This window comes from Carica papaya, chromosome 2, assembly GCF_054855325.1.
Source record: "Carica papaya isolate Zhongbai chromosome 2, ASM5485532v1, whole genome shotgun sequence".
In the NCBI taxonomy this organism is placed as follows: domain Eukaryota; kingdom Viridiplantae; phylum Streptophyta; class Magnoliopsida; order Brassicales; family Caricaceae; genus Carica; species Carica papaya.
The window spans coordinates 7,710,425-7,734,132 of NC_142310.1; the positions used below are offsets into that span (position 1 = coordinate 7,710,425).

Below are 23,708 nucleotides of genomic sequence, written 5' to 3' on the forward strand. Positions count from 1 at the left end.
GTTACAATCCCAACAAAAGACTCGACTATTTAGAAAGGGATTCACACTATGAAATTCATTTCTATTCTTCGCAAGAAAATGACGAATAAACTAAGCCCAGCCCGTTAGCTTAGCTATGAAGGACTAGTGGACCCGAGTTCGACACTTGTTTTGAAAGCATTTACGGGGCCACATTCAGGAAATGGTCTCTCGCCCGAAACTTTTTCTTTGTGGGAATACCAGTCAAAATCATCCTTATAAGTTTTTTTTTTTTGGTTTAAACAGATGAAATGAAAATTCTGAATGTGGGTCGGCCTAATTTGCACGATAGCAATAAGATATGTTTGTAATTAAACAGCCATTACAAAAAGTGCGGACAAAGAGAATCCATCCAGTATCTTGTTGAGCCCAAAAAAGTACCCAAGCATGGTTCATGAATAGCAGCCCCTCTGTTTCACATTCGCATTGATGCTCTGATATGGCCACCCATATATACTTTACAATTAATTGCCTTTACCAATTATTATACTCTTCCTTTCTTTATATATATATATTTTTTTATCAAAAAAGCAGCAGCAAACGCACCTTTGCATCATTGCGTATTTTACATGCACGCCCAAAACCAGCTGGAACAACTAGTTAAAGGCAACCATCCTTTTGTACAGGTAAGAATGGAACTCGTGTTCATTTTAATTGCGCCAGAGCTCCAATCCTCTACTCTACAATTCATTTGAGATTCCTACAGTCACTTACGTGTCATAACCGCCATTTGTCTACTATCTTTTTGTCTCTGCTCCTTCCTTTAATCCGTCCCTTTCACCGGACAGACAGTTATGGAAGTAGACAAGTAGGAAGATTTGTGGATAAAGGTATCATTCAGAATCTCAAACAAAACAAAAACTTGCTTCTTGCAAAATTATGTAAACAGAATCCCCCCGGCCTATAATTTCGTTTACCATTTTTTTTTTTATAATATATTTTAAAGCAATTATACAAATCATCCAAAATTAAAATTAAAATTAAAATTGATTTACGGATTTATATTACTCTTTCGTTTTATTTATACAGGCAAGCAAGGTGAAGAAGAAGAAGAAGAAGAACAATGATTTCTCCCTCACTAAGCTTTTCCCACTTTTTCTTTTTGCGTCCAAAATTATGTAAAAAGAAACTGAAGAGTTTTTCTGGGTGAAAAATGTAATTAAAGCGAAAATAAAAGGAAATTTAAGTCCGCCAGGGACAACAGAAAGCAAAACGGGACGCCGCTCCGTTTACGGTTACTGGGAAACGGCCCGTGCCACTATCAAACCCCACCAATAAAAAACTCACGTCTCTCTCTAGTCTGGTCTATGTGCCAACCGATGCGTCTTTCTGTTGTTGCTCATCGTGCCGTTGGGTTGATTTCTCTACTTCCAGTTTCCCCTCCATTGGACAATGGAAGGGAATAAACCCTAACTCCCTAAGCCTACTTTGAACCTTAGTTGACCTTTTTCTCTCTGTTACCCCTGCTCTTCACGTTTTCGTCACTTTCTTTCTCTCTCCTTTTACCTTCATATTAAATCTATTCTTACTACTCTCTGTCTCTCTCCCTCTCTCTCTCTCTGACATTTCATCATAAACAATGCTCTGATCAGGACTGATGATCTCAACCATGAGCGACTCTCATAGCATCTCCTCCTCTGATTCCGCTTCCGTCTCTGCTGTCGATCAGGTAATCCTCTCTCCCATCTTTCTCTTATGTTCTGTCTACTTCACTAAGTTTGCGTTGATGAAGTGAACATTTTCTCCTGAATTGCAGAAATTGATGGCAAGTTCTTTTCGGTTCAAATATTTTAATTATTAAAAAAAACTGTAACGGATTATTTGTTTTCTGTGTTTAGTAACTTAAGTTCGCCAGTTTTCTTTCCTTTTTTTCTTTAAAAAAAAAAAAAACGATACGAGTCCGGTTTTGGTTACCTTGATCATGCATTGGCTAAATCATTTTGTCAAAGCAACTAATAAATTCAAAGCTTCAAGCCTTTATCCGTAAAGTTTTACGGCTGTCAATCACTTCGATTTTGGTCATCTCGTTTATGGTATATTTCATGGTTTCAGTTTTTTTTTTTGGAGAAATTCATGGTTTCACTTTTTCCGACGAGTTCGTGTCTCGTTCTGATTTTACGATTACAATGATTTTGATTGGCTTCGTTGTCTTTCGAACTTCAACGTCTCTATTTCCATTTTGTATTCAGTTTATAAATCACTAATTGTATCACATATTTACATTTATGTATTCTCACTTTCACTCTAAAGTTCCCGCACCCATCGTCATATATGATATATATAGACATACTTTAGGTTACGTATTCATTTAAATGTCTATATATTAAGAAAGTTCTCAAGTTTATTTCCGTTTTCGTAATGTTGGCTTTTTGCGAGTTCAGAATGTTGTGAGGAATCAAAGAAGTGGTGACGGTAATCAAACACTTGCTACTGAGTCACGTCACTGGCGTGATGTCTTCTGGTTGGGGATCTTTATACTTCACTTGATTGGTTTAGGATTTGTACTCGCAGTTCTTGGACTCAATAGGTTTAAAAAATCAGATAGGTTAAATATTGATAGATACACCAACAGAATTTTGGAGAATCATCGTGGTTTAACCGAGAATTATTGGCCTCTTTATGCTGCCGCTGGTGGAGTTGGGACTGCTCTTGGGTGGACTTGGTTGGTGTTACTTGGTTCTCGTGCAAAGGAAATGATAAAAGTCTCCGTGCACATTTTGACCACTTATCTTGCCGTGGTTAGTGTCCTATGTTTCTGGTGCGAGCAGTTTTTCTGGGGTGTTGCTTTTGCAACTGGTGCTGCATTACAGTTCTTGTACATTGTATCGGTTATAGACAGGTATGTGATGACTTGTGTTCAGTATGAATATGACTTGAAGATGCGTGGCAATAGTGAAATCTGTCATATGGTTGTTGTGCTATTTCATTGTTTTTGGATAAGTTTGCTGTGACATTTGTATCTGCCCACCGAGATGTAAGGCTATTTCATTGTTTTTGTACTATTTCATTGTTGTTGGATAAATATGCTTTGACATGTGTATGTGCTCCCAAATATGTAAGGCAATTATGTTGCTGCCGAGGTTCATACAAGATATGGTAAAGCATAGCTCCAAGATATGTAATTTTTCCATTTGATTTGTGTATGCTGTGCAGCAATGATGAGGATCCGTCCTAAGCAATTTCTATTCTAATTTTAAAATTTATTAATTATTTGAGGCTATGGTTTAAAACTTTTAATCTTTTCTGAGATTCAAAAACTAGAAAACAAGTAGTTCAGACTGTCATTTCTCTTTTTGTCTTTGCTTTCTTTTAATTGCTGGCCATTTTTTTCTCCTATCAAGTTTTGGAGGAGAGAAAACGTACATCCTGGAGACTCTCTGTCTGTTTAGCTGCATTCTGAGATTTGTTTGACTAAGCATAGAGAATTTTTTGCTTCTTTTAGGACCTGAAAGAACTTATAATTTCCAAAAATTGTGTTGATTTAATTTTTCTGGGAAAACTTTACTCTTCATCTAATCTGAAATCAATTTGAATTTGAAAGTGATGGAAATGGTAAATAATTTGGTTATTTGTGGCAAGGGCCAAAATCTAGCTACTGAATGTCAAGTAGGAACAAGGACAAAAATGTTTAGGTCGGTCGGAAAGAGAAAGGAAAAATGCATACGTGATGTAGAATGAAAACATGATGTTATGAGGCAGTTAATGGTAGAAGATGCTCTCTCAATTGGTGGCAATTTCACATTTTTGTACAAAATTTGAAAAGTTGATAGTTAGAAATGCAGCATGGTTTTAATGATAGCATCTGCAACATGAGTGATTGAATGGCTGGAAGGCTGAAACCATCAACATTATTTAATGTTGTAGGGGTTTTTCTTTTATTCTTTTTTATTGTAGAGATGAATGCTGTATTCTCATTAAGCTTTTCTGAATACATTGAATTCAATAAATGCCAATGGAAACATTTATTTTACTGATTAATTCCAGAATCATGATTTTCAAAAACATTATATATGTGTGTAAACCTCAATATTTGTCATGTGTCTAATATATATTTTAAACACAGTTAGAAGTGGATAAATCAGAATTGGAATAATCAGATCCTTTGCAGTCTTCTCTGACCATGTAGTGTCTTCCATAGACTTCCATTTACGATGCTAGTGCTGCAAAAAGCCGTGAAGATGGTTTGGAGTCTTCCTGAGGTTATGAAAGTGGCATATGCTTTCATGGTAGTCATGCTTTTATGGATGGGATTATGGTCTTTTGGAGCAGCTGGTGTTGTGGCTTCAAGTCTGGGTGATGGTGGATGCTGGTGGCTTCTTTTGGTGAGCTGGCAAGTTTTGTACTGCATTCAATCTCAAGAACTGTTAGAAGTATAGGGGCCAGTCTTTTATGGTAAAACTTTGGCAGGTTGGAAATACTGTCGCCACTGATTTCGTAATTTGCATATGCAGGTTCTATCTGTAAGCTTATTTTGGACCGGTGCTGTCCTTTGTAATACTGTACATGTTATAGTATCAGGAATGGTGTTTCTTGTTCTTATTCATGGTGGTCGAGAAGCATCATCAATGCCTCATAAACCATTGATGAAGTCTCTACGATATGCTACGACAACATCTTTTGGCAGCATTTGCTATGGCTCGCTTTTCACTGCTGCTATCCGGACTCTCCGGTGGGAGGTATCGTCCGAGCTTTTGCATACTCTAGTTGGTTTGGCAATGTTATTTCATATTTAAGTACCTGTTTAGAACCTCTCTTTCTCTTTTTGTGTTCATTTTGTTAACTCGTAGAATGCATTTTAGATCCGGGGATTCAGATCGAAGATTGGAGGCAATGAGTGTCTGCTTTGCTGTGTTGATTTTCTGTTTCATCTTGTGGAGACTCTTGTACGTTTCTTCAATAAGTATGCATATGTCCAGGTAATTTGATTTCTGCACCAATAATCTATCTGATTGTTGAGTGGTAGGCTAGGATAATGCAACAACTATCAAAACTTTGACATCACATTTAATGTTCGTCCTCTAAAGTTAATATCATCCGGAGAAAATGGATGATCTTCTAAAGGTTTTTTACCATGTTTATATGCCTACACCTTTCGTTATCCGAACACTTTCCTACCTTCTTACTTCTATGTGCCTTTTGCAAAATAATAGTGTTCTATGATTTATGTTTGTACTTACATGATATAATGCAAACATAAAATTCCAAATTCCAAACAATCACAAGTTGTAGAAATCTTTAGAGCATTCAACTTCATGATTTCCTCATAGTTGGATTTTTTATCCATATCATTTTAAAATTCAATTCTTATCCAATTTTAATTCTCTTAACTGAACATTCTTTCAGTTTTTGATTCATATCCATGTCATTTAAAGTTAATTTTAGTTGCCTTATTCTACCGTGTCAAATGCTTAACATGACAAGACAACTAAAATTTGTTATTTTTGTTCGATCTTGCAAGGGTCTTGATGGATATGTTTATTGTCCTTGACATCTCTTGAGATGACTGGATAAAAAATAATTAAGATAACACAAAACACCATATTACATTTTTCCTAATTCATATAACTTATCGTGGTTGTAGTGACTCTAGCTGCTGTAATAACTGCGCAACAGTGAAAATAGTGACAACAGGGGTAGGTTGATAATCATAGTGATGACAATAATAATAATTGTGGCAATGGTGATCCTAAAGTAGCAATGAGAAATATCAATAATAGTGATGATGATAATGATAGTGGCAATAGTGATAATTGTGGTAGCAGCAATGATGATGGTATTGGTGCAGTGGTGATGGCGGCAGTGGTAGTGCTGGTGGTGGTATTGTCAACAACAATGGCAGCGGTGGTGGCAACAGTAATGACAAGGATGGTGATAACAATAGCAGTGATGATGATGGTAATGGTGACAGGTGATGGCGGTAATGGGCACTAGTGAAGGTGAGAGCTTAGTAGCGGTAACGATGGTGTGAGAGTGGCAGTTTGCTATGTATTTTCAAGAATCTAATCAGATTTAAGGATACCATTCAGTGGTTGAATTTACAAAGATTTTCACATTGGGAGCATAAGAAGAAGGCCTAGTCACCTTGCTTAAGTCTTTGTTTTCTCTGTTTAACAATTTATGTGTCTAATTAGCAGTCGTGACTTAAAGTTACCAGTACCGCCTGCTTTTTATGTTTGAAAATTATGCGCTCAGTTATATTACTCTTGAGGAGGTCTTTCATACTCTTGTGGAAGCAGTTATGTCATATCAATGTATGCCCTAAAAAGGCTATTCAAGTTGGAGTAAATAGGCAGATATCGTTCATAAGTTTCTTGAATATTTCAAACTCTAGGAGATCTTTGAGCTCTCTCTTGGCGAATCCACGCATTCAATCAAGATAGGTTAAAAAGGAAGCAAAAACCTGAGGCTCTGGTCTTTCTTTATTCGATTTTAGTTTATAGAGACATATAACTAGATTTAGTGCGTAGGGCATACAATTCAGTATTGGAGCCTGTAGTTATGGCTGACTCCCATTCTTTTCAATGACAATTTGAGTGTTTTCTCAAGTTGTAGCAATGAGACCAAGCACAAGATCACACGCAATATGAACAATTCATAGAAAAGCAACAGGTCCTTACTACGGGTCGTCTCAAGGAATTCTTCAGAGAATTATCAGCTGGGAGACAGCAGGTTGGCTTGAAGTTGGTGAGGATAATATAATAGAGGTAGGAGGGAGCTGACAGGGCCAAGGGGAAGATTTACAGGAGCACCCGGCTTTGATCCCAAGTATTCTTGCCATGATGTGATTGATCCTCTAGGTTGGCGTAATTTCTTTGAATGTTTCTTAAACAGCAATGTGTTCCAGAGGAGGAAAAAGTTGGGTTAACATCTTTTCATTTAGAAGGAGATATTCAGTTTTGATTTTCGAAAGTTGAATGGGATAAAATGGATTATGTAGGAAGTGTTTTAAGCAGCAATGTAATCTTTTGATTTAGACTGCCAATTCAAAAACAGATATTACCTAGGAAATCTTCAAGCGGCAATATAATCTTTCATTGGGCTGTAAGTAAATGACTTTCTTCTCCATTCTCACTATCCTACCTGCATTCACAATCAAGCCCATTACGGATTTCAGAAAACCTTGAGATGACTTATGGCTGATTTCTTTTGGAACGGCATGAGAGAGCTGGTTTGACACTTTGTCCACACTTCTTTTCCTAGCCACTATCATAAGGTTGAACACCTACAAGTGGCAAGTTTATTGCAATTACTTCTAGTTCTAGTACAAAGATGGGCTGAATTTTTCTTTTGGATTTTGTGAAAGGTCTCCCTCCACCTTGAGGTAAGCAAGTTTCAATTCTTGTGGTTGATTGTCTTTCGTAATATGCCAATTTTATTCCCATGTCCCATCCTTATACAGCAGTTAAGGTTAGTAGACTCTTCCATGATACTGTTTTTTAAGTTGCATGGGCTGCAAGAAACTTTGGTCAGAAATAAGAGATGTTACTATAATCACCTCTTTTGGACAAAATTAATTAATTTAGCATGGTCAAGCTTTCTTTTAGTTCTGCCTCCCATCCTCAATTGGACGAGCAAACCTAGGTAGTCAGTAGAATGGTGGAGATGAATCTTCATTGCGACACTAGTAATCAACTATGCAAGTAGGTAGATTGGGTGTCCTCCACTGCATACTGTTTTTTTTTTAAATAAAAAGTTGTAAATAGTATATTTCTATAGGCACAAAGGGGATGCAGCACAGGTATAAAAATTTACAAATTAATCAAATTATTCACAAGATTTGTCAACTTCTCCATAGTTTCTGGAACCATTTATTTTTTAGAATATCAAAATCATCAGCATCCTCAACCTCATCAAAAATCCTCTTATTCATCTCTTCCGCACCACCCAAAATATAGTTGATGGGATAATCTCCACATGTTTCCTTCAACCACAAATACCCCCCAAACCTAAATTTCGGTCTTCACCTAACCTGCCATGACCCCACTGATTCCAAGCACAGCCCAGATTTCTCCTTCCTTCACTGCATCCTGTTACAATTCCAGTTATCAAACTTCTCTTCGAGCTACTCCCGTTGAGGTTGTTTATGGTCACCCTCCCCTGGGTTGTCTGAGATGAAGGCAGTTGATCTTGAACCTCTCTATAGAACAGATTGTCAAAGGCCCAGAATGCTATGAAGCATCACTATGATGGGCATCACATGGATCTCTCCTACGCTAGTTGATAAATGGGTTTTATTGTGCCTGCAGCCTACAGGCTAATTTCGTTCTGTTTGGAATGCAATCAAAAGATTTGTCATCATTTCCATGGGTATTTTTGAATTACTTGACAAAGCAGGTAATGCTGCTTATCATTTGGCGCTGCCATTTGAATCCAAGCTTCATCCTGTTTTCCATTTTTGTACGAAGAAATTTCATGGTGTAAAATCGGTTGAACCCTTGTTGTATGTGGTTTGCCAAGGTGTTCCTTTCCCTACACCTCAAGCAATCCTGGATTATTGTGTGTCGGTTGTGCAGAGAGAGGCCTTGATTCACTGGGAAGGTTTGTCTCACACACATGCTTCTTGGGAGGCTTTTGATCATTTAGCTCTATGCTCGAGAAGAAGCAAGTTTAGGAGGGGGAGAGTGGCTTTATAAATTCTCAAGAAGCTATCTATACATTAGGGTTACATTAGGGTAAATGATACATTATTAATATATCCCAATCTTTGTGATCTTTGTTATTAATATTGTTTCTTTATATTATTAATATTCACTTCTCTATATAGGGCCCTATATCCAATGGAATATATAACAGTTTATTCTTTCATATGGTTTCAAAGCCTTTGTTTAAAAAAAATTCTACTCTTTTACAATTTTTTTTTGCCTTAATTGCCAAATATATATATATAAACTAAAAGGGGGTCGACTTTCATAGCTGACCACCATAGTCCAGCCACCACCACCACCAGCCGCCTATCACTGCCGGCTGCCAATCACCTGCAACAAGATTGGCTTTGATCGCCAACAGCGTCAGCAACCCAGCCGTAAGCTGTGACTTCTTCTCCTGCAGCTGCAAGCCACAAGCCGCGGACACTCCTGCCTATACCACCCCTCCTGCTACGGCTCAGCTGCGCATTGCCCTTTTTACTTAGCCACCCCAGATGCGGTTGCTTTACCAAACAGGCAAGCTGCACCAGCCACATAGACAAATAGCTTCCATTCTTGCAGGTATATTAGGATGGGTTACAAGGAATGATGAAGGAGAAAAGGTGGTCCTCAAGTAATGTTTGGCTAGAGAGTTCGAGGTTAAAGAATCGGAAAAATTAAAATATTTCTTTGGGATAAAGTGGCCTATTCAAAATCCTAAGTATTCTATCTTACAGCAAAAATATGTTAGGGACCTTTTAAAGAAAACTGGTAAATTTAGCATTTAAGTCTGCTAATGCACCTATTGATACCAATTATAAACTGAGATCGACAGAAGAAGACCCATATATGGATAAAGAAATGTATCAAAGACTAACGGAAAAATTGATATATTTCTTTAGGATAAAGTGGCCTACTCAAAATCCTAAGTATTCTATCTTACAGCAAAAATATGTTAGGGACCTTTTAAAGAAAACTGGTAAATTTAGCATTTAAGTCTGATAATGCACCTATTGATCCCAATTATAAACTGAGATGGACAGAAGAAGACCCATATATGGATAAAGAAATGTATCAAAGACTAACGGAAAAATTGATACATTTCTTTAGGATAAAGTGGCCTACTCAAAATCTTAAGTATTCTATCTTACAGCAAAAATATGTTAGGGACCTTTTAAAGAAAACTGGTAAATTTAGCATTTAAGTCTGCTAATGCACCTATTGATCCCAATTATAAACTGAGATGGACAGAAGAAGACCCATATATGGATAAAGAAATGTATCAAAGACTAACAGAAAAATTGATATACTTGTCACATATCAAGTCGTCTATTATATAGGCAGTTATTGTGGTAAGACAGTTCATGTGCAGGTCCAAAGATGTGCACATATAAGTTTCCTGCAGAATACTCCACTACTTGAAGAGTACTCCGAGAAAGGGAATTTTGTTCAAAAGAAAGAATAGCTGCTTCTTGAAGCATACATTATAAGGACTATGCAGGATCACTAGCTTTGAGGAGATCAACTTTTGGATATTGTACATTTCTCGGAGGGAATATAGTGATTTAAAGAAGTAAGAAGTAGAATATGATAGTTCGATCTAGTGCAAAGTCAAAATTCAGGGATATGGCTCAAGGGGTGTGTCAACTTCTATTTATGGTTGGAGATGATTTTAGAAAAATTGAAGATTCAGTGGGATGGATCTATGAGACGCTATTGCGACAATAAGTCGATAAAAGTGTTAGTTTGCCATGTTGTGTATTGAGTATACAGATACTTTAAAAAAAAAAAGTTGGATAGTGGGTTGATATACACTTCATACATGTCCACTACTTCCCAATTTGTTGATGGGATAGCTAATATTTATTCACTGGCTTAAGGGAAAACGTTAAGAAATATGGATTAGGATCACATTACAGTAAAGAATATATTAGTAATTTACCTCGTCGAGGTATTTGTTCGGTCTGAAGATAAATTTGAATATTCGTTTTTATTTCACAATGCTTAGGAATCTTCTAGCGTCCTCTGAACAGCTCCAAACATGTTCCTCAAAAGCGTCAAGTTGTTGCCATTTTCAGGTAAGAAAATTGTAGTATTGGGTTACCGTCTTTTCTCTTTGGCGCAGGTCGTGAAGACTTTGCTTCAACTTCGAAGATGGCAGAAGTGTTGTCATGGGTGGAGTAGAACTCATAGGCTGCGACCCTGATATTGTGCGCAGTCTCATAAAAAAAAAAATTTTCTCTAATATTGATGGTCATTGAGTTCACCAACCAAAACATAACAAGATTGTTCTCTACTTTCCATGCCCGAGCATTTGGATCATTCGTGGGAGGTGGTGAGAGCTCTCCAATGAGGTATTTATCCTGATCTTTCCCTCGGATGAATATTAATACCGAGAACGACCATTATAGATATTTAGTCGATGCTCAGTAACAAAAGAAGGAGCCGGATCAATAAGAGTATGGTTGTCAGGCACCGGAAGATAGGAGCCTGAAAGGACTTCGGGCGGAGAGGAAATCTGTTCATCCATTGCCCTATTGAATGCAAGAGGGATGCTGAAGAATTTGGATTAGGTATATGCTCTGATACCATGAAGATTTTGAGAGTAGGAAAAATTCTTTTTTTTCATCTTATTTCATCAAGTTTTGTGCCTCATTTTATAGGCAAAACAGAAAGGAAAAAACAAAACAAATTAATAACCTTTCATACTAAATGACAGTTATCATTCTGTTACGGATGCTTGGTTGTTTAACAAGAATAAAATAAGTGAACAGTAATAGTAAATATAACTTATCCTAATATTTCTACAAATATTTTTATCAAGGAATAGAAGTAGAAGTAAAAGTAGCCGCAATTGACCCACTTGATTCTGCTATAGAAAATATTTTTGTTAAAGTTCTTAGTACTTTGGTTTCATTAATCCCAATAACTTAACATTTTGGCACAATTAATTATCCTAAAGATAATTCTGACCTCTTAATAGTTTTTGTAATTCTGATCACTTTGATTATTATTTTTATACTTCATTGACTCCAGGACCAAAACGTTCTAGCTTTTCCTTTATAGATCGGATACTGCTTATTGTATCTTTGTGGAGTAGTGCTTCTTTTCCTCTCATGGGTAAATAACATTACCCAACGAAAGATTTTACTCTATTCATAAAAGATCTGCAAAAAATTATGTAGGATGGCATAAAGGGTTTACGAACTCCTTGTCGTACCCTACCCATCATACCAAAAGTCAATAAGTTTATAGGTGATTTCTTTTTTTAATTATTAGGTGATTTATTTGTTCAATTAATATCTTACTTTGATTTGTGGAAAGTAACCTATTGTGGCATAAGTGAGTAACCTTAGCATGGTCTGTTACTTTTCTTCTCCATCAGATAGCTGTTTACGGAAAAGGTTTTAACCGTTCAGCCAGGGATGCCTGGGAATTATTCCAATCAACAGGGGTTGAAGCACTTGTTGCCTATGATTGTTCGGGTGCTGTTTTGCTGATGGGCACTATTTTTGGAGGGCTTATTACTGGAACCTGCTCGGGTGTTTGGGCATGGATTAAATACAGAGACAGAATGATTATGGTGGGTTCTACTGCAATGTTGATGGGAATGGTCTTGGTAAGTCTCTTCTCTTAAAAGGTGTCTCCCTTTCCTCTCGTAAGTTCCATTGGGAGTTTCTTACACGGGATTTCTTGAGGGCATTGCACCTTGTTCATTTAGAAATTGGGTTTTAGGATTTAGTGTGTTTATCTGGCAGCAGCTCACTGTGGACCTTTTTGGGGCTCACTTGATTTTCTAAATTACACTGCTATGTTCTTGTTTTATTTACCTTGCAGAATCAGATATCTTTATATTTAGTTAATGAACCCATCCATTCTATCAGAATCTCGTGCTTCCCTTGTTTACTTTTTTTTCCAGTTTATGCATAATTTAATGCAATTTATATTGTAATAATGATATACAGATGGTGCTTATCTATGACAGCAGAGTTAATTAATTGATTTTTTTGAAAATTTCAAGATATAGTCAGTTTATGATAGCAGAGTTAATTAAATGATCATTTTCTTTGAAAATTTCAAGATATAGTCACTTGTCCCGTTTTCAAGATATAGTCACTTGTCCCGTCTTCTGGCATTCTTTCATCTTTTCACGTTGAATTGTCAAGTAAAAGATAAATATGGGATTCTGTCACGTATAAACTCTATTACTGCAACATTAATTGGAAAATCCAGCTGCTATCAACTGGACATCATGTTACAGTGAATACAAGTTGCTTCACTTTGTTTCTTTTTCCCCCTTGTTTTTTTCCTTTTTTTTTTTTTCCCTTTCACCAACTGCCCTTGTGAGATGCTTGTTTTTATCTGTTATCTCACGTAATGTTCTTGTTCAGGTGGGTCTGGCAATGGTTGTTGTGGAGAGTGCTGTAACATCTATATACATCTGTTATGCGGAAGATCCATTGTTGATCCATCGATGGGATACCGACTTCTTTAACCAAATGTCCGAGACATTACACCAACGTCTTCAACATAGGAGTGCACGGGCCAGGGAAGTATTAACCCACAACCAACTTGATGACCACATGCAAGAATCAATCCATATTTGAAAGATCAGTGTAATTTTATTGCTCGAGTCATTCTTCCAAATGTATGAAATTGTTTTTGAGATGGTTCAAAATTACCAGTTAAAATGGTCGCAAATCAAGGCCTTTCCTTCCTTGCTAAGAAAATATTGAGACTAATGCACAAGTTGCTCTTTTTTTGTTTCCCTCCGTAGTTATTGTGGCCCGCGGCCTACTGGCTGTGGATAAGCAGATAAGTGGTCTTCTGGTGGCCATTAACTTTGCTTTACACCTTAAGCTAAAAGCTAAAAAGCTAAAGGTGCTTAGCTTTTGTAAAAAGGCCCAAATCCCAAACGGCCAAACACGTCTCTCCAAATCAAGCAAAACCCTAATATAATAATGCAACAAAACGATATCCTAAAGTCACACTTGTTTTGTTTCTTATGCAGGGAGAATGCCCATGAAAAGCCTAACAATAAACATCTTCGTCAGTGAAGTGGAACACAAAAACTAGGAGAAACTAAGCGAAGCAAAGAAACAATCCTGCTAACTTTTTTTCTAATAAATTCTTCGGGGTGATAAAAGTACACGTATGGAGGAGCCTAATATCAAAGACAATAATGTGCCCCAAGTCTGTGTTCTGATCCGAGGCCTGTACCTCTCTGTCTCCATTTCAGAGCGTCCTCTGTTTTTCCCCTTTTTCTTCTTTGATTTTTATCCTTTTGGGACCATTCTCATCTAAAGATCTACTCCAGCCATTCATGTAACTTTTTCTAGTTCTAAGAGAAAAACAGGGACTTAAAAAAAATTCAATCAACACTGTTAATCCTTTAGAACAAAATAAACCCCATCTAAAAATTCTCCCTCACACCCTAGTTTATCTTAAATCTTATCAAAGTATATGTTTTCTTTTCCACTTTGAAATTAAACCCTCTCCCCTCTTTTCTTCCTTCCACTAAACGTCATGTTTTCTAATCATGTCATTTAATTTCTGAAACGAACGCGAAATCAAGCATGTCAAAACATTTTGATTTCTTGGGTTCCTTTTGTCTTAAATGCAAAAACAAAATTGTAAATGTAATTAGTTTTTTTTTTTTTTAACTTTACAGTGTGCAAAAATAAATAAAAGATGGTAGTTGAATTATTATTATAAATGGAAAAGTGAGAAGGTACAATCATATGAAGCAGAAGGAACAGAGACTCTGCAGGCAGGGGTAAGAGCAATTCTAAGTAGAGAAAGAGCACGTGACATCATGGATGGAGAGTTTTAAAAAGACAAGTATGAGAAAAATTGTATGCATAGAAACAAACAAAATCCCAATCTGATATAAAACCCAGATCACCAGACAAAAGCTTCCACGCCATTTAACTGTACGATTGCCGTATCAACCGCGTCATTGTAATTAATTTATAATATCCCTACCCCAATTTTTTTTATTTTTTATTTTTTTCTTCCAGGAATCACGTAAAATCATCCCCAAAAAAGAAAAAAAAAAATATATATATATATAAAATATAAATTTAATACCCATTTTTTTAGAATATAAAAAACAGAAAATAGAAGAACACCAATAATAAATGTAGGTTGCTGCTCTGCTACGAAGCAAACAAAGCAGGGCTGATTCGAAAAGTGTCTTGTAGCTCTTAACTATGATATGACAAAGTGGTTCCTTTCAAGCAAAGTTCTTATTTTAATTATTCTTAATTGAGTTTTTAGTTAAATAAATCCAAAACAATAAAACACCAACATACCGAATGTTTTGCTGCTAATATTTATTTTAATATCTATTTTCATTAAATTATATTTTTCTATAATTTTTTATTAGAATAAAATTTAATTAAAATTTTAGTCACTAGATTATATTTATAATATATAAATTTATAAATAAAGTAATACGCTGATGTGATAATTATAAATGTAAAATTAATGATAATTTATTTTATGAACAAAAAAAAAAACAAAATTGGTTCCTATGTTGTTTGAATATTTTTTTTCAACTTACCTTATTATTAAATTTCATTTGAATATCATCACCATCACATCATTCTCAGAACCTACCCTCTTCCCAAGTTACACAGTCTTTTGAGTTTTTATTTGAATATTTTATTACTTAAAAAAGACCAGCTCGAAGCCTACGACGCCAAGCCCCAGATAATATAATAACTCCCAATTCTTAAAATTATTATTTTTATTTAAATCAAATTCTAATTTTTCAAAATATTGATATTACTTAATGATACCATTAGAAGTTTGTATTTACCATGATGACTTGTGAAATTTGAAGTTTATGTAGGTGCCGCCACATCCATGATATGTAGTGTCCGTATGGATTTCTTTTCATCTATATGCTCTAGAGGCACATTTGAGAACCCCCTCCCTTTACCAGTAAGAGTCTCGCCATCCTCCATCATCTTTCTTGTTCTTCCACCATCGATTTCCTTGTTGGAAAGCCTTGTTGCCTTGCCTTCTTCCTCCACCATCTTCATTGTTCTTCCACCGTCGATTTAATCGTCGAAAATATCAAAAAAGCCTCACCACATCGCTATTGGATTCTTTGCAATCGTTGTCACCATTAGTTGTTTTACTTTTATAGTGTGATTTTTCATACGAGCAGTATTTAATAAGGTGAAAGTTATATTTTCTTTTTTATTGTTTCTATTTTCTCACTAAAACAACAAGGAAAATAATAAAAATAAATAAAGTGCATGCAAATGTCATAGTCAACTCCAGCATATAAACTACATAGTGTGGGGAAAAAAAAAAAATTCACCATGCTAAACTGTACAATATTGACAAACTTAATTACATTCCACTCGTACGGCATGCATAAATTATAAGTACAATAGACACAAAGGCATACAAAGTTTTTAAGTACTACTAAATTTATACAATTAAAATAAATATTTTAGAAAATAAAAAAATATTGAATCATATACAAAAGTAGTAAAAAACAAACAACCAAAATAGAGGAAAAAAAAATGTTATGATGTAGATAAAAAGATTACGACGCAATCTATACGAGGCAATAAGATTACTTTTATATGGTTCGCAAATTTGTGATTGCGATAACTAGTATTTTTATATATCAACCAATGGGCGAAACAGTAAGATTCTCCCACTATGAAGCCGACGGTGGAAGGACGGAAAAATGGTAGAGGACAACAAGACTTTTTATTTGCAAACTGGTTCTCAAACATGCCTCTATGGCACAAATGGAAAAGGGGTCCATTGTTTTGAATGACTATAGGTAGAAACCGCATGTCATGGACATGGCATCCATTGGTTTAAAATTTCATACGTTATTAATAACATGTACAAACTTGTAAGGACGTAAACAGGATATTTGAATATTTTTAAAACGTTGAAAGTTAATTTAAACAAAAAAGAGCTTTATGATATAATTCGAACGTTTTTCAAAGGTTAAGGATGATAATAACTATTTTAGCTTAAAAACAAATAAAATAATAAAGGAGTCATTTTCTTGAGAAAAAAGCATTATGGTATATAAAATTGTTTTAAAATATAATAAATTTTATAAAACAAGTTGGAAGAGTCTGTAACGTAAGCTGTAGCTGGAGAAAACTCTAAAAAGTTAGAGAATATGTATATCATAATAAGTCTAACAATTGTGCAACAATTAGTCAGAATTACTATTATTGTTCGAGTCTAACAATAATTTCCCTTCATATGTTATTTATAAATATATTACTAGTTTATAAATAGGAAGACTTAGTCCCTTTGCACATTTTGTATGCATTTTATACTTGTTAGTTGTAGGGAAGCCCTTAAATGAATCTATGAATAGTGAAAACTAAGTAAAGATTAAACCAAAATAAATATGATAAAATCTGCCCTAAGATGCTCAAAAACAATCACACAAAGATACCAAAACTTTTAACGTGAAAAACCTCTTCAATATGAAGAATAAAAACCACAGGATCTCTCCTAATGTAAGTAAAAATGAGCTCCACCATAAAAATTAGTATTTACAGTAAAAATAAGCAACTACTATAATCATCAAACAAATACTCAACGATAAATCAAGCGAACAACAAGAAATAAATAAGGAAATTGAGAAATATCACCAAAGCAATTACGGTTCATACGAAGCGGATGCGTTTTAATTGTTCAAATCTAATCTCCACTATTCAGATTAAAGAACAACTTATCCCGAACATACTCACCAAATTTCAACCTCATCAGAACACAAATGATCATTCTATCATCGAAGAAAGTCAAACTTATCGGTGAGGGGAATAAAAACGTGAATAGTAACTTCAAACTGAAAGTACTAAAAATCTAACCGTCGAAAATTGATCTTCATCGTTCAAAATGAAGAATAATGAGTATTCCAAATACGCACCAAATTTCAGCCTGATCCGAATAAAGATCGTTGCCATATCGTAGAAAAAAGCAAAATACGTTGGATGTAATGTTTCAGCAAAAATTCCCTTTTCTGTTCACTTTTTATTTTGGTGGCTAAAAACTTATTTTTATACTATTCCTTAGGGTTAAAGTGCTATACCCAAAAAAAAAATTTAATAACCTTAATGAGTTAAAAAATAAGTGAACTCAAAAGTATTTGACATTTTCCACATAGGAGGGAACCCAAAACCCAACAATTCTCCCCCTCCCGATTATGTGGAGGAGTTTGCCAAACCAGCAACCACTTTACATGTTTCAAATTTCACTATTGGTAAAACCTTTATGCACATATCAAAACCGTTATCATCAGTGTATATCTTCTCAAGTTCAAACTATTTAGAATCCAAAACATTATGAATCCAATGATATATCACATCAATATGTTTGGATCTACCATGAAAAATAAGATTCTTACCAAGATGAATTGCACTCTGACTGTTACAAAATAAGACATATCTCTTTTGTGTAAAGTCAAGCTCATTCACAAACTTCTTCATCAAGAGCAATTCTTTGCATGCTTCAGTCGCTGCAATGAACTCAGCTTCTGTAATAGACAATGCAATACATTTCTGTAACCTAGATTATCATGCCACAGCTCCCCCTGCAAAAGTAATAAGATACCCAGAATTAGATTTTCTTAAATTTGTATCCCCTGCCAAATAAGAATCTATAAAACCACTGAGAATAGACTTCTTAATCCCAAAACACAACTTTAAATTAGTAGTACCACAAAGATATCTTAAAATCTACTTCACGGCATTCCAATGCTCTTTTCTTGGATTAGATATAAATCTACTAACAGTACCAACTGCATGAGTTATATCTCGTATAGTACAAATCATAGCATACATCAAACTACCTACTGTAGAAGCATAAAGAATTTTTTGCATGTTTTCTTTCTCTTACTCACTAAAAGGAGACTGTTTGATACTCAATCTGAAAAACATAGCAAGAGGTGTACGTATAGGCTTAGCTCTGGTCACCTTCTCGATGTACTTTTCTTGAGATAACCACAACTTCTTGCATTTTCTATCGCGAATGGCTCTTATGCCAAGAATGTCTTTTGTTGGCCCTAAATATTTTATTGCAAAATATTTGCTAAACTCTTTCTTCAAGCTATCAATTCTAGAAGAATTAGAACCCACAATGAGCATATCATCAACATATAACAACAAGATGATAAAATCATTATCAAAAATTTCTGCATAAAAACACAATGATCAGAAATAGTCTTCTTGTAGCCCCATTGAACCATAACTGACTCAAACTTCTTATATCATTGTCTAGATGCTTGTTTTAACCCATATAAACTCTTTTTCAATTTGCAAACATAATTTTCTTTTCCTTTCACCACAAAACCTTCAAGTTATTCCATATAGATTTCCTCCTCTAAGTCACCATGAAGGAAGGTTATTTTAACATCCATTTGTTCAACCTCTAAATCAAGATTAGCAGCTAACCCCAAAATAACACGAATTGATGACATCTTGACCACTAGTGAGAAAATCTCTTCAAAATCAACTCCTCTTTTTTGACTGAAGCTCTTCACAACTAATCTGGCTTTGTATTGTGGAGATTTAGAATTCTCTTCCTGTTTCACTCTATAGACCCACCTATTTTTCAAGACTTTTTTATTTTTAGGAAGCTGCACCAATTTAAAGGTGTGATTATCAATTAAATATTGCATTTCATCTTTCATAGCTGCAATCCATTCTACATTTTGTTCACTCTCAATTACCTCTTTATAACATTTAGGTCTTTCTTCATCTGTCAATAATATGTACTTATTAAGTGAATACCTAGTAGAATATGTTCGATCTCTAGTAGACCTCTTAAGTGGAACTTCAAGTTTCTTAACATGTGCTTCTTATTAAACATCAGCTGCTTCATATTCAGGAGCACCAATCTCATCTGTATTGTGATTGTTATTTTGTACATCATGATTATGAACCTCAACTGCATTAAGTATATGAGTTGTAGGAGATGGGTTTAAGTCAATCAAATCACCAATATAAGACTTGGATTTCTCCACTTTGTTAATATCTTCAATAGTCTGATATTCTACAAAGATTATATCACGGTTTTTGACAACTTTTTTTTTCAACTGGGTCATAGCATTTGTAACCAAACTCATCTTGCTCATAGCCAATGAAAATACACTGCTTAGTCTCGGCATCTAACTTGAACCTTTTATATTTGGGAACGTGCAAAAAAACATTTACAACCAAATACTCGTAGGTATTCATAGGAACATTTATACTATACCAGAACCTATTAGGAACATCATTTCCCAATGCAACAGTGAGAGTTAAATTGATCACATGTGCGACAGTATATAAAACTTTATTCCAAAAAGAGTTAGACAATTTAGACTCTGAAAGCACGCATCTGACTCTCTCCGTCAATGCTATGTTCATCATTTCTATCAGACCATTCAAGTGACGAGTTTTAGGAGGTGTCTTCTGATGTTTGATACTATGTTCTTTGTAATATGCATCAAAATGCCCACAACACTCACCACCATTATCAATGCAAATATATTTCAACTTTTTTTCAGTTTCTCTCTCAGGAGAAGCTTGAAATTCTTTAAATACACCAAACACTTGATTTTTTGACTTTAAGGTACGAACCCAATGTCTAATTGAATAATCATCAATAAAGGTCATAAAGTAAAGTGCACTACCAAATAACTTATCATTCAAAGGATCACAAACATCTAAATGCACTAGCTCAAACAAATCATCTTTTATGGACGAAGAATGATGTTTGAAAGAAACTCTCTTTTGTTTTTCAACCAAACAATGAGTACATATGTCTAGCCTTGTACCTTTTAATCCTGAAAGTAAATTCCTTTTAGTTAGACAATTAAGTCTCTTATCACTAATATGACTCAGTCTCTTGTGTCATAATTATGATGAGCTATCACCTTAAACTGCATTAACAAGATCTATAGAGATTGAAGCTTGCAACCAATATAAGTTCGAAGCCTTCTTTCCTCTACCTATAACTAAGGAATCTTTGCTGAGTTTACATTGCCCATCATTAAAAATGCTGCAATAGTCATCATCATCAATCTTACTAGTGGAAATTAAATGTAACCTAATGTGTGGAGCATGTCTAACATTCTTGAGCTCTAACTTTGTTTTATTTCGGGTCTCTAAATAAATAGTTTCAATACTTGTCATATTTGACACTCCATCATTACCCATCTTCAAAATCCCAAAATCACCTGGAGTATAAGATGTGAAGAATTCATTCTTTGATGTAACATGAAAGCACGCACCACTGTCAATAACCCAAACAGTATCTTCTTAGGCTACATTGATCATATTCTCTTGATAAATTATAGCCAAATCGTCATCTGAAGTGGTAGTGGCAACACGATCAGTAATGTTGTCATTTTCCTTTTTTTCTTGCTTCCATTTGTCTACTATGTTCTCTTTATTCCACTTATAACAATATTTCTTAATATGCCTTATTTTATCATAATAATGACATTCAAGGTTTTTGTACCTTGATTTTGATTTGCTCCTGCTCTTGCTTCTATTCTGATCTTAACCCTTACTTTTACTTCTCCATCTATTTTCAATAACCAAGATTTCTAACTGTGAACTAGATGTTCCCTGAGTTCTTCTTCTCATTTTTTTATTCAAAACACCAGTCCTTGCTACTGCATAGTTAGAACACCATCAAGAGCAGAATTAGTAAAAAATACATGAAAATTTTTCCATGAGTCATTAAGTGTAGTCAACAACCAAAGTCTAATAATATTTTCATCAAATTTGACACTCATACTAAACAGTTGATCAAAGATACCTTGAAATTCATTCACATGATCAAGTATAGAATTATCTTCTCTATATTGTAAGCGTATAGCTTGTTTAAGCAAGAATAACTTATTGTTTCCTATCTTTGAAGTATATAAGGTTTCAAGCTTTTCCCACAAAGTTTTGGCATTTGTTTCGTTTGTAATATGATTCAACACATTGTCTTCTACCCATTGTCGAATAAATCACATACTTGTAAATTCTCAAATTCTCAATTTTCATCGGATTTAGACTTAGGCTTTTAAGAAGCAAACATAGGTAAATGCAATCTTTTCACAACAAGAAGATCTTTCATTTTTTCTTTCCACTTATGATAATTTGTACCATCCAAATAAACCATTTTACTCCAATTCACCTCCATCATTCAAACAAACAAACGAAAATCCACAATCAACCAATGAATTAGTGAACTAAACTCTGATACCACTTGTGGGGAAACACTTGAATGAATTTATGAGGAGTAAAAACTAAGTAAAAATTCAGCCAAAATAAATAAAATAAAATATGCCTCAAATTGCTCAAAAACAATCACACAAAAACACCAAAACTTTTAACGTGGAAAACCCCTTCAATATGAAGGACAAAAACCATGGGACCTCACCTGATTCAAATAAAAATATTTTCACTATAAAAATTAGTGTTTACAACAACAATAAGCAACCATTATAATCATCAAACAAATACTCAATGACAAATCAACCGAACAACAAGAAATAAATAAGGAAATTGAGAAATATCACCAAAGCAACTACTCTTCATGTGAAACGGATGCGTTCTGATTGTTCAAATTGATCTCCACAATTCCAATTAAAGAACAACTTATCCTGAACATGCTCACCAAATTTCAGACTCATCAAACCACAAATGACAGTCCGATCGTCGGAGAAAATCAAATTGGTCGGTGTAGGGAAGAAAAACGTAAACAGTAACTTCGAACTTAAAGTGTCGAAAATTCAACAGTCGAAAATCAATCTCCACCGTTCAGAATGAAGAATAATGAGTCTTCTAAATACTCATCAAAGTTCAGACTGATTCAAATAAAGATCGCTGTCAGATCGTAGAAAGAAGCAAAACATATTTGGTGTAATTTTCTAGCAAAAATTTCCTTTTATGTTCACTTTTTATTTTAGTGGTTAAAAATTTGTTTTTATACTATTTTTTAGGGTTAAAATAGTATACCAAAAAAAAAATCTTAATAACTTTAATGGGCTAAAAAATTAGTAGAGTCAAAAGTATTTAAATTTTTTAAAATAGGACGGAATCCAAAACCCAATATTAGTTACATGTTAATAAAACTTTTTGGTTCTTCAAGAGAGAAGTCATCAAAAATCAAATAATTACATAACCACCTCACACACAGCATAATTCATTTAAGAAATATTATGTGTCCAAAATAGTTTTAGTTTCGTACGAAATAAATTTCAATATTGTGTTATACACTAATTATAATTTTTTAAATATATTAGTTACATACTATATAAATTGTAATTATTACAAATTAAAATTTATTTTATATTTAAAATTTTCAAATAAATAACTATTGTATGTATTATTAAAGTTATTTTTACATTTAAGTTATATAATTTAAAATTTGTAATGAACTAAAAGTTAAGTTTTATTTTTATATTTTAAAATTTTTAAATAGATATATATTATTATTATCTATAATGTGAATGGATAATATATAATTATCTCTATTCAACATATATAATTGTGAGTAATATTAACACATTATTTTTATTTTCTATTTTTAAAAAGAAAAAAATATCATGTGGTGCTTTTAGTATTAATTTTTAGCAAAAATACCTTATTTAATCATTTACTTTTAAAAATTATTCAAATTGTATCATTAAATTTTTTTATAGTTTAAATCAACTTTAAATTTTTTTATAGTTTAAATCAACTTTAAAAATATTTAAATTATCATATGATATTAATACTAAGTAATATTATTAGAAAATAATACAAATAAATAATACTAGAAGCGGAATATTCAATTAACTAAGATTTCGAAGCCAAAATTTCAAATCGACCATCAACTGGTTGAACAATTTTTTCTATTGTTTTGACAAAACTTCTCTCTTGTATCATCAAATTATCATTCATCATACAACATCAACATTGCTTGATTCTGAAATACTCTTTTTAAATTCTATCAATCATTTATCGTTACTTAATTAAAATTATATATAAATAATTTCGACCCTATTTAAAGTATGGTATCAATAATTTAATTACTATAAAATATTTA

General features: G+C 34.0%; 1 protein-coding gene across 2 annotated transcripts; it reads left to right on the forward strand.

Moving 5' to 3' along the window:
- Nucleotides 1-832: 832 nt before the first annotated feature.
- LOC110824005 (Plasma-membrane choline transporter family protein) lies at nucleotides 833-13,384 on the forward strand. Of its 2 annotated transcripts, XM_088213077.1 has the most exons (8): nucleotides 833-848; nucleotides 1,048-1,687; nucleotides 2,400-2,857; nucleotides 4,157-4,340; nucleotides 4,470-4,694; nucleotides 4,818-4,934; nucleotides 12,028-12,261; nucleotides 13,034-13,384. In XM_088213077.1, exons 2-8 carry the CDS (start codon nucleotides 1,616-1,618, stop codon nucleotides 13,247-13,249), a joined length of 1,506 nt encoding a protein of 501 aa, XP_088069203.1. In that variant the 5' UTR covers nucleotides 833-848; nucleotides 1,048-1,615; the 3' UTR covers nucleotides 13,250-13,384. The 2 variants fall into 2 exon arrangements, with proteins under 2 accessions (XP_088069203.1, XP_088069204.1); XM_088213078.1 differs by lacking the exon at nucleotides 833-848 and having other exon boundaries at nucleotides 1,001-1,687.
- Nucleotides 13,385-23,708: the final 10,324 nt, after the last annotated feature.